The 12,073-nt window shown below is 42.4% G+C and overlaps 1 protein-coding gene across 1 annotated transcript; it reads left to right on the top strand.

Annotated features, from left to right (window-relative positions):
• Positions 1-2,017: 2,017 nt before the first annotated feature.
• LOC147885014 (flavin mononucleotide hydrolase 1, chloroplatic-like) lies at positions 2,018-11,368 on the top strand. Its single transcript, XM_087397712.1, has 7 exons — positions 2,018-2,521; positions 3,124-3,199; positions 3,351-3,402; positions 3,568-3,682; positions 10,289-10,359; positions 10,480-10,567; positions 10,707-11,368. Exons 1-7 carry the CDS (start codon positions 2,157-2,159, stop codon positions 10,810-10,812), a joined length of 873 nt encoding a protein of 290 aa, XP_087253838.1. The 5' UTR covers positions 2,018-2,156; the 3' UTR covers positions 10,813-11,368.
• The last annotated feature ends 705 nt before the right edge of the window (positions 11,369-12,073 follow it).

Here is a 12,073-nt window from a genome sequence, read left to right as displayed (position 1 = left end):
GAGGCTTTAACAACTTCCAGAATCCCCTGTGCTCTCAACACCACCTAATTATCAATCAACACTTGAAAATTTAGAGCAAAGAGTAGCAGAGCCGGAGGACATTCTTGTCTGATCAATCAAACTCACCCACCACCCCTGCATTAACCATTACCATATCCCCATCATTCCCAAAAAGTGTATGAACCATTTGACAAAACAAAGGCCCAAATCCCACCTCCATTTATGATTTTGACAAAAATATGTGTTTATGGGCTGTTGTTTAGCCCCAACCAGATCGCATCAACTCCTTAACGCTTATAGCAATCGCCTTAGCAACTGGGCACTGATATTAGCCTGCAATCCCGGATTCTGTTCGCCCTTTTCGGGACTAAGGTAACCAAGCCTGTGTTCACAGTTTTAGAAAGGGAACTTTCCGAAAAATCACCATGTTTGTGTAATCATCGTTTATGGAATACTAAAAGTACAGATAAAACTCAGTGGTAAGTCTATACTAATAGCAGAAAGTTGCGTGAAGAATTGATCGGCTACTCTATAATGATGGGTGAGCAACAAACAATTCTCATAGGATGGGTGAGCAGAATTCTCATCCTGTACAGAACTTGGGAGGACACTCCCCCACTTTCAACCATTTAATGCGAGAATGAAGCTAGCAGCCTCAACTTTCTGCATTTTGTTAAGCTTCAACACATCAGCAATATTCTACAAAAGAAGACACAAGATATCGTCCTCTAGATCCTCTTGAAGAGCAAACAAAACTGCTTCTTACAATAAGCAAAATTATTCCAATTCTTTCCTAAAGCTTGACAGCTTCCATCCATGCTGTCGAGATAAAAAGGATAACCTGCTTGACACAAGCTTCCAATCTAAGAACCAGATCCTTTACCCTCTCTGATTCTTGTTTCCATAAATCTTTTGTGAACATTAAATCTAGGGGAAGCGAACATGACATAAATTGGATTGTTTAAATCTAGAGGCGCGAATATGACCCTTCTATCAAAGCATGATCTGGTAAAGCCCATCCACAATCCATGTTTCCCTTTAAAGGGTTAGCAAGCCACCAACCAGGGTGAGATACGTAAAATGATTCAACTTGGAAGCTCTAAAGCCAGGAGCTTCCCTTCAGTTGTTCCATGTGAACCTTGATAAGGCATCATCTGAAATCAGATCCTGGACATAGTTAGTTAAAGAACCTGTAGTTAAGGCCCTTTCAGGTAGTTTCGTTTTGAAACCTATCCACCTGTAGATCAGATCTATCCTGGACCCTTAAAGTCACGTTCACGTTCCACTCGCCTCAGGTGATGGCATTTCGACCCTCCACTTGAGAAAGAACAAAGGACGAAAGCTTAGAAGGTCTTTAGAAAGTCTTGAACCGTGAACAGTGCCAACTAAGAAAGAGCAAGAACTATCAACGAAAAGAGTTCTTGTATCCGACCCCCCGAACTTTAGAACAAAGTCACAAGAGTCAAGTGCAGAAAGATGAAATCTGGGGGGCGGCACATATTGACGTTTAATAGGATTTACAACAACCGCGAGGGACGAAATCTATGTAAGGTAAAGGGATCATATATATAATAAAAGAAGAGCAGACTGCTCAACATCATCATTGTCCAGCAGAACAAAGCAATTCGCGTCAATTAAATCCTTGCAATGTCCTGTGTGTGTTTCAAATTACAGATATAACAACTCCCCTGTCAAGAGAGCTGATCATCCAGAAAGAAACCCAACTGGACAATCAGTTAGATGCATTCATTCGATGAGAACGTTGGCGTCCAGGGGATCGGGAGAAGCATAATGGACGGTGATAACGGACGATGGCATAACAAATTTTGGACAAATCGCGACGTAAATCATGAGCGATCCACCTCTCAATGTCTTCGAAAGGGGGAGGCGGCCGGAGAAAGAACAAATACGGATCAATCTCCACAACCACCTCATGCTTTCTTAGTGGAAGGAAACTATCCCTTCTCCATGCGTAACCGGAGCATCCTCTTGTCTCCTGGAAGAAAACTATCCCCCTCATCTACCGGTAGACCGACTGAGAGACCAATGCGGCGACATCCGTTCTGACACGGCACCTCCCTCGCATACGACAGACGACAGACAAGGTTTTGGGCGGGAACTTTTCACGAGCGGTGCAAGAAATTGCCCTGTCAAAAATGCCTCTTGCCCCTTGCTTATCGGTCACCTTGCCTCGCCTCTTCTGCCTCACCCTTATCTCATCACCACGTACTCTCCCCATCCTACCTCAACTTCACACTAGCTTCAGCATCTTCTCTATCTCCAGCCGCTGCCCCTCATCATCATCCTCACTGCCTTTCCTGCACCGCAGAAAGAGGATCGCTAGAAAAGGTGCTTCTGACAACTTTATCATGGGGTGTTCCAGTTTGGAGGTCGAGGAGCCTGTCCAAGTCAAGAATTTGGATGAGATGAACAGCGAGAGCAAGAGGCCGGTTCTGCTGTTCGATGTGATGGGCACCATTGTTCGGGACCCTTTCTACGACGACGTGCCTGCTTTCTTTGGGTCCGTTTCTTTGTACCATTTGGCGTAGTTGAGATTGTTTAAATATTTATTGTTTACATTTTTAGACTCACACGCTGCAAGGAAGAAACAAAGGAGAAAGGAATCACCCATATCATCACCCTAGTGTCTCAAGAACAGTAGACTGTCAATGCTTAGGCAATTGACCACGATCCATCTCTCATGTCCCATGAGCTGAGGTGGTGGATCCGGGAACTCTGTTCCGTTCTGTCTGTGTGTGTGTGTGTGTGCATGCGCGCGCTTGCAGACCCGCTGCATAGATCATGAGGTCTTTTTGGCATATACTGAAATTTTCAGTTGATGTAATTGTAGCACCTTATTTTGAGGTTGCTACTCATATAATATAATCAATCAAAGATTTCACCTAAAAAAAAAAGTGTGTGTGTGTGTGAGAGAGAGAGAGAGAGAGAGAGAGAGAGAGAGAGAGATGTCCCACTGATTAGTAGCGGTCTCACTTTGGGACAGCTATGAATGTACATCTTCTTAATGAAAGGTTCTTTTACCCCCAAAAAAAAGTGTGTGAGAGAGAGAGAGAGAACGAACTAAATCATCCGTGTATCGGTTGTTTGTTCTTTCTAGTGCAGAGTTTCTATGAAAGAATTGCTGGCCATTAAGCATCCAACTGCATGGATTGAGTTCGAAAAGGGATTAATTAATGAGGTGGGAGCATGGGACGATCATTTCCAATTGAATCTATTACAAAGTACTGTGTCCATGGAAATCTGTTGGGAGGTGTTCTTTTAAGACGATCCTTCAACACGAAGCTGGTAGATGGAGCAATTAAACTATGGGGATCTATTGATTTTTGCAGGAGGAACTTTATACAAAATTTTTCAGCGATCACCGTGATTTTGATTTAAGTGGTAAGAAGTGACTTTCTATTTCTGATATCTGGTTCTTGCATAAAACAATCCATGCAAGCAGGTTTGAATATTAGCCATTGCTCCTTTGCATGTCAAGCATTGTGGTTTTAAGAGTTTGTGTTACAGTTCGATTGCAGCATGATGGTGGGATCGGTCCTGTTGCAGGATTAAAGAACTGCATGACAAGTGGCTATGCTTATCTAGAAGGGGTGGAAGCCCTTCTGGACCGGTTGAAATCAAGGGGCTATCAAATGCATGCTTTTACAAATTATCCATTATGGTGTGTCATTGGATATTTTGCTCCTATTGTTGATGCTCTCTCTTGTGTTTATATTATCTGCGGTCTGTCTGTTGTATCAGGCAATTTCAATAGAATGTTCTAATAACATGTTATGGGCTTCATAGATAACATGGTCTCATCGATTTCCTTGTGTATGTAGACATTCTACCAGCTTGGCTATAGTTTTATGTAAAATGGTGATTCAGCTACATTTTTTCCAATCTTCTCTCATTAGCAATTGGATGCTTGGTTGTGTACTTAGGTTGATGCTAAGTTTGGGCCATTACTGATATTTAGACAAGGCATTTGAATAGATGGATAGATTAAGCGATGGCTGTCAAATTGTAATCCAGAGACTTGCCATTCTGTGCTAAGAACAGTAGGTGTTGCCTATTCAATATGCTAACACTTTTCATATTGACTGTTTCAATATGAACTAGCCCCAAAACCCCATTATAAGGCTTCCCACTCGTAAGGTAATGAATGTATATTGGGCTTATGAGACTTTTCCATGTTAAACAGTCTCGGCTCTATGCGGCACCCCCACCCACCCACCCTTGAAAAGAATCCCAAAATCTATTAAATAGATGAGTCACTAGGGTGGAATGGGACAATTCGTGGTTCGGCAAAACAGTGATTTGATTTCGTTCTGCTGATTGCTAACCAGCCATTTATCTCCCGTGTTCTTAAATGTCATCACCTTTGGCTGTCGATGCCCCCCTCCTCTCTCCTTCCTTCTACCTGTTGAGTGCCTCTTCCCATTCCCTTCTTATGCTTGAATCTCTTAGTGTCATTGGGCCTAGTAGAGCTATACTTGTTGCACTGTAGGAGCAAATTTGTTGCTTACTCAGTGCACTGGCACTGTATGGAGGCTTGGTTGTGCATTTTGCATCAACGATGGCAATTGTGAATTTACTGAATCTATGAAAAGACACCCACCAGCTCCACATCAAAGATTCTGGCAATGGCGATCTCCTGTATGTTGCTTATAAAGACACGTGAGCCTCAGCTGCACTTCAGCTTAGTTAGCTGGCTGTTCCTTAGAGAATGGAGCCAGATGTAACCTCACCAGGGGCCTGTTATCGTCAATGCACCTGGCCGTTGCCACCTGAACTTGGCGTTAAGGGAGTGCGGATTATGCTGACATAATTGGTCCAATCAGTCAGAGATTGCTGCTTAGACATTTGCAAGTTTGTGTGGCTGTACCCTCCATTTGAGTCATTTTTAAGAGGTTTTTCAACTGGTCAAAGGTGCTAGGTTAAGTGGTAGAGGCATGACTCCATGACCAGCCTGCAGGGTTGAATCCTATGGGTGTCAGGTGGATGTGCAAGTTGATTTTTTAACGAAAAATAAAGTAACAAGTTGAATGACTTTTGTCATTCACAAGGCCTGCCCAAAAGGTTGGTGGAGGAATTTCCAAGAACCAGAGGCAGAAGCAGCAGCAAACGAGTTGGAGACAATGGAAGAGCAAGGTGCAGCTTCTTGGATGTATCACGGGCAGAGTTACAGGAAACGGGAAACGGAAACGGAAACGTTTCGGGATTTTTGAGAGGGGGTGAAACGGGAAAACGCCACATCATCAAGGGGGTTTAGAGTAATGCATACACACATTTAGAGTGCTCTACCTTCAAAAAAAGTGCACAATAAGCTATAGCTCTACCTGGTACCATTAATATTGATTGTAACTTTGAACTTTGAAGATTCAAGTTTCATTGTTCAACCAATCACACAATGCAAATTTCAATTACGCAAGGTGGGGTAATTTATAAATCCTATAACAAGTTACAAAATGGAAAAATGATTCATGATTCATGATATTTAAGAAACCAATCATGATTCATAAATGGTAATTCAGCTTTCAAAGCCCAAATGTCATAGTAACAAAAAGAAAGCTGAAACCCAAAAAAGGCTACATCAAGGATTGTATCATATATGATCAAATAATAAGCTCATTCTCATCCTGAGACTCAACCTCTGCCTCCTCCTCCTCCTCCTCATCATTCTCCTCTACTAACAAATCATCATCATCAGGTGAGTGGGCATCATCTGGGCTATGAAATCCAATATATTTGTCATGCGTATACTCGTGTCTCATCTTGTTAAGCAAACGCAAGTTTGCATTAACAAAGACAAGATCATTGGCCCGTTGCGTTCGCAGACGATTTCTATTCTTTGTGTGGATATGGGCAAAGCTACTCCACAAACGCTCACAAGAAGAGGAGGTGCAAGCTTGGCTTAGAATGCGGATGGCAAGCTTTTACAACTCGGGGGAATCAGCTCCATAATCCTCCCACCATGTAACAGCCCCAACTCGAAATCTGAAATTCCAAAACTCATAAATTTCAGATTTCTAATTTTGTATTAAATAACAAATTACAAGTTCCTAAATTCTGAAAATTAAAATGAGTTAATATTACCTATCATGGTGTGCATCTGGCCATCCATACATGCCTTCCTTATTGCGATAATTGGCAAGCTGGTCTTTTATCCTCGGCCGTCCATCAAGAGTTGGCACCATCTTCTGAAGAGTGAGGTTCCAACCACGAACAACCTTTGCATCACTCTGTTGTGAACTCGCCTTGTGTTGAAACTCCGGGTCCAACACAAAGGCAGCTGCATGCATGGGAGAGTAATATTGATCCATCTGCTCACAGCCAACTCTTCCAATTCTCTCAACCTTTGGGGTTTCTTTTCTATTTCTATGATATTCTCAATCATCCGATCCATCCCCTCATACACCTTACCAAGAAAAGGCATATCTCCATCAACTCGGTTAAGCAGCTTTACAATAGGCACACATAGATCAACAATGTGAGATGCATCAGCCCAAAATTCATCACTGCCTATGTACAAGTCATAACAATAAATTCCAAGAGCTTGCCTAGAAGTGGGCCATGCATCCCACTCTGGGCTTGCCACAACTTGTTTCAGTGTAGGTCTCATTTCAAGGAGTCTACGAAGCATCAAAAAGTTGTATGCAAATCTTGTCTCTGCATACTTCAAAAGCTCCTTGTTGGCAAATTTACGGTACAAAGCAAGAGAAAAATTATGTCGTGTGATGAAGTTAACCACCTCATTTCCATTGTCAATAACATTCTTGACCCAATCCAATTTGCCAATGTCTTTCAATAAATTATTCAAGCAATGTGCTACACAAGCACTCCACTGGATATGAGGATACTTTAGCTTCAATAATGCACTTGCTACCTTATTGGTATTTTTCCCATCTGAAACAAGTTGCAAAACATTAGATGGCCCCACATATTCCACTGCATCTGCCCACATTTGCATCAATATTATAGGTGCTGTTTTTTGTTGCACTCCACACTCTATGGAGTGTATGTAGAGTGCAGATCCCCTACAATATGCAAGGATACCCTCTAGTGAGTGACTTCGCACATCACTCCATCCATCTGCAACCAAACTTACCCCATACTTTATCCATTTCTCTTTCACAAGTTCAATAGCTTGCTTAACTGCCACCACCTCATCCTCTAGAAGCTTGCCCCTCAAAGCATCAAATGTGGGAGGGGTATATGTGGATCCAAATGTTTTGATTTCTGACACCATCTCTTTGAAGTAGGATGATCTAGCAACATTGAAGCTAATCCCATTGGAGTAAAAAGATCGGGCCACAGCTGCATCTACTTGTGCCTTCCTTTGCGGATGCCATGATGTGTAAAGACTACCCTGCCTATGTGAAGTAGACCGAGATGTAGCAGGAATATCAGCAGGAGCTCCATGTGCACTCGCAGAAGAAGAAGCTGTAGTAGCAGAGGGAAGAGGACTCCGAATTGCAGTGGCCTGCTGAACACGTGATGCATGAGCACTTGAAGAAGCTCCTACACCAGTGGAAGCCATTGTCTTTGCCCTTTTTGTAGTGGGCAATACTTCAACCTCTCTTTGCAACCTTTCTTTCTCTTGTGGTGAGATTACGGAGCATAGCCCAATCCCCCCATCCTTAATGCCAAGAAGATGACATTTGACCCTATCAGGGTTCCCTCGTCGCTCCAATCCACACCATCTGCATCTAAACTTGCGAGCTCCTCCTTTCTTGGAGTCATACTTGCCTACCAAATCAACTTGGCTCCACCAATAATCCGATTGGGTGAACTCCTTCTCTTGCTGAGGGACAACGCTTTGTGAAGCCATATCCATGAGCAAAAAGAGCACTTGTACAAGCTGCAATAGATCAAATTTCAAAGGGAAAAGCCAAGAATCAATGGTTGCAGCCAAAAAACAGCAAGATGTTTATGGCAAGAGAAGCATAGAGAAAGGAAATGTGCTCACCAAAGCCGGGTGTCCAAAAGAGCAGCCACTCGTAGGGCTGGGACTCGGGACTCGGGAGAGAACCAAGCGGGCCAAGGAATCGTGGGGGGAGAGCAGCAGGCAGGCGAGTAGAAAAACGCAACGAGGCGCGCGGCGTTCTTTTTATGTTTTGCCTTGTTTTTAGGTCACGCTCGAAACGGCACCAGAAACGGTGCGTTTTGGGTCTGAAACGGCGTTTTAGATGCCATTTCGGTGTTTCGGATCGCCGTTTCGGTCTGCATTTCGCATTTCAGGGGATCTGGCACAAGAGAAACGCCGTTTCAGGCCTTAGTTGTGCCGTTTTGGCGTAACTATGATCACGGGAGATGATGCAGACGTGGAGGTCGAGTGGGGGGAAACTTGAGAGGGTAAGAAAGAAAGTCTATTAACGTCCACTAGAGACCAAAAGGTCTATGGGACAGCAGGAAACCCTCTAGTACATCTGCTTTAGGAAGGGCGCATGCCAGCTCCCAAGGAGTGCTAAAGCAACCCCCATTTATTTAGAGTACCTACATAATAGTCTGAAAGAGTAATCAGCCATACATCAGTTTAAGACTGAGTCTTTTGGTTTTGATTTAAATTCTCTGATTAGGGCTACACCTTCACGGTAAACTGCCCAGTTTCCATCCTTTAAGGCAGCCCTAACTTTATCTAATTCAGTTGCCTTATTCTTGAGCTGAGCTTGTGTAAGCTCCTCAACTATCCATACTTTGGTACCCTTCAGCCTGTAAGATTGTCGAAGAAGCTTGATTCGCATATCTTTTGACTTGAATGTAAGGATTGCATGGCCTTTGTAGTGCGTAATAGAAGCTGGACTGGAGTTGTCATCATCGTGATCATCATCATCCATCCATTCAATGCTGGGCAAACCTACTTTGATCTTTGTCACTATAAGTGTCCTCCTCTTTGTACCAATCTTTTGGGAGTCCCCCTATTCGCGCATTATCACATCTATCTTCGTGTTCTTTAACCTCCGCTTGAATATCAGACTTACTTGCTGGTGTCCACTTCCACAATCACTTTCTTCTTAGCAGTTTGTACTTCAATGTGAACAAGATCTTTGACTGTAGAGACTAGCTGTGGGGTGGGGGGGAATCCTTACAAGATTTTACAGCCTCATCAATTACTGCCTGCTTACCAGGCCCTTCCAGAATGTGAAGTCGAGCCTTTACTTCTGCCAGTTCCAATCGTAGCTCTCTCACTGCTTGCTGTATGTAAAAAATATGATCCTGTTGCCCAAGGATGGGTCGTTTTGAGCCTTCTTGTTGATAATTGCATGCATACGGAGAAGGTGTCATGGCTGCAACTGTAGAGTACTGAGTCCTGATGGAGGTTGAAGGAGTTGTGGGGGACTTGGAGGAGAGGGTAGGCCAGTCCATAATTGGCTGTCTGTAGAACCCCCTAGCTGAACCTAACCCCCAGGTTGGGTTGGGGGTTTAGCCCAACTCAAGGTTAGGGTTAGTTTGTTGTTTGAAGAAAATTAGGGGGTTTTTTGTTGTTGACGATGGGAGAGAGAGAGAGAGAGAGAGAGAGAGAGAGAGAAGGGAGTAAAATAGTAAGTTCAACGTGGACCAATAGTTGAGAGAGAGAAGCGACTGAAATAGTAAAGTCGAATGTGCACCAAAGGAAACGAAAAGAATTTCAGGAAAAAAAAAAGAATTTTGTTTCTTAGAGGCTGATTTCATTACTAAGACCTTCCCTTCCACAGGGCAGGCCAAAAAGGAATTTGGCATTTGAAGATATCAGTGCTGTCGGTCTCTAATTGTCATGCTTTCAGAATTGAGAGCATGGATTCTTATTGTTTCTCTTCTGTCTTAGTCTGGTTGATCATGTCTTAAACATGGCTGTAGGTAGAAACACGAGAGTCAGAATGCAAGGATTTGTAATTAGTTATGTTTTGTGGAGATTGAAAGGGCATTGGCACTGTACCTTGAATTCGCAATAACTGTGATTTCTTTGTGGGTTGTATCGAAATGCTGCGGGGTTTTTGAATTGGAAAATGTTCCTCCATGGGGATGGATTGTATTGTATGCAAAGTATGTGAGTACTAGATGTATCTATAATTCAACACATGTAAAGAGCCTCATTTCTGCGTCATGAAATGCCAACTGGTGGAAAGCTTCACTCATTGGGACAGTATCACAATTTTTTCTCTTGTGAGCTATCAACCATGTTGCAGATAGGGATGTCTATCAGTGTTGATTGTCATGAGGGGAATGGACAGTACATTTGATTCTGCCATGGATGCCTCATAAGGTTGAATCCTTTCATGATTGCAAATTATTTTACTCAATGCAGGTATACAATGATTGAGGATAAATTGAAGCTTTCGAAGTATCTTACGTGGACATTTGTCTCCTGCTATACTGGTAATACTGAGTGTCATTACTTTTAGGACTTCATCCAAGGCCGTAGTAACTGGTATAAGGTTTGAACTTTCATCCTGCTCAACTGTGTTTTTGCTGATGATCTCTTGGCCACGCTTTTAGGGAAAAGGAAACCTGACCCTGAAGCTTATGTTGAGGCTGCTAAGCAGCTGGAATTGAGCCCTTCAGATTTCCTTTTCATTGATGATCAGTAAGGCTATTTTTGCAAATGTGACTTGTTTCCAGAATGCTTCTACTGTCTAGGTGGACTGAAAGTTATTGTTGTCCTGCACAATATCCTATGATTATAATGTAATGTTCTCAAGAAACTATCCTTTCGTTTGTTGTAGGTCAAGAAACGTAGAAGCTGCAACTTTGATAGGAATGAGAGGACTTGCCTTCCATGGTGCTGAAAAGCTTGAAAAAGACCTCCTCATACTGGGTATAGATATTTGAGTTCTAGTCTTTTCAAGCTGTGCTAACATAGAAATGATTTGTCTTGCCTTCAAGGTTTTGAAATGCTTAAGAAAGCTGCAATTGCACTGTAGTGTTTTTAAGCTATGCTCACAGTTCTTCAAAGCCTGTTTGCAAGAGGATGCGAACTGAAGACGTGCATTCTGTATTATTTGGCTTTTCACATCTCCATATTTCAGATGTGACAGATCAGATCAAGCTTCACAAACATTTTTGTTCGTCCTACATGGCAACTGCTATATTGTTAACCTGGAACATATCTTTTCTTGTCTTATATCTCCATACGATGCCATTGCATTGAAACCTTTGGAAATTGTTAATAAACTAACATCAAGACATGCCATCATAATGAAGGGTAAAATGCAAGAAGTGTACAAGTGCGAATCCTTGAGAAGGAATTGAGAACTTGAAACGATTAGCAGAGAAGGTTTGTGCTCTTTTTCCTTGCATGCCGACATTGCAGACTTTGTAAATCCACTCAGATGCTTGCAGGCCTTTGAATATAAACCTTCACCCATTGTGGGGAAAAAACAGTTCCTGTATTCTTGCAAGTCTTTGTTTCACGGACTGTTGGGAGTTTCAGAGGGGGGTTGGGTGAAGATTCAAGAGATGACAATAGAGAGGTAGCGGCATCTTGGTACTGTTGCATCGCTCTCTAGAGCTCCATATCTCTTTGTTTAGACTATTAAAAAGAACAAAAATCTTGTAAGCAGCCCTTGTACCCATGGTTTGTCATCGCATGCGTGCAGCTGTGCGCGCATGCGCACACAATTGATGATATGCATGGGTTGTAGCGTTATTGGGATACTTTAAGGTGGTAACATTGTATTTTTGAATTCTTGTTAATTGTTGAGCCACATGTAACTTAACTAAGGAGAGGCAATTAATAGGTTTTATTTTTCAATTGATTTCTCAGGTGAAAAGGTGGAATATCCAATAAAGCTAAGGTCAAAGGGATAGCTTCTAAATTTCATGCAAAGAGTTAAAAACATCCTCTGTCAATCGAGGGGTCTTACCAGCAAGCTACATAGAGATCTTGTGAAAAAAGTAGAATAAAGGGTTTTTATTTCTTATCCTAATAAATAAGAGGGGGGCCCTCATAAATAGAGGGACTTCCTCATTAAGCAGTCTCTCTTAACTCCTCCCCTTGTCTTCATGTCTTAATGAATAAAATTTTGTATTCTTTTCAATTAAGGAGCGTGTTCTTGTTACTTACAGATGTACCCAGTAAATTAGAGTTGTA

The sequence above is a fragment of the Dipteris shenzhenensis genome, chromosome 26 (assembly GCF_047967505.1).
Source record: "Dipteris shenzhenensis isolate YYH24624 ecotype China chromosome 26, Dip_SZ_1.0, whole genome shotgun sequence".
NCBI classification, from domain to species: domain Eukaryota; kingdom Viridiplantae; phylum Streptophyta; class Polypodiopsida; order Gleicheniales; family Dipteridaceae; genus Dipteris; species Dipteris shenzhenensis.
The sequence above is the reverse complement of the archived record's forward strand: the minus strand, read 5'-3'. Positions and strand labels throughout refer to the sequence as shown.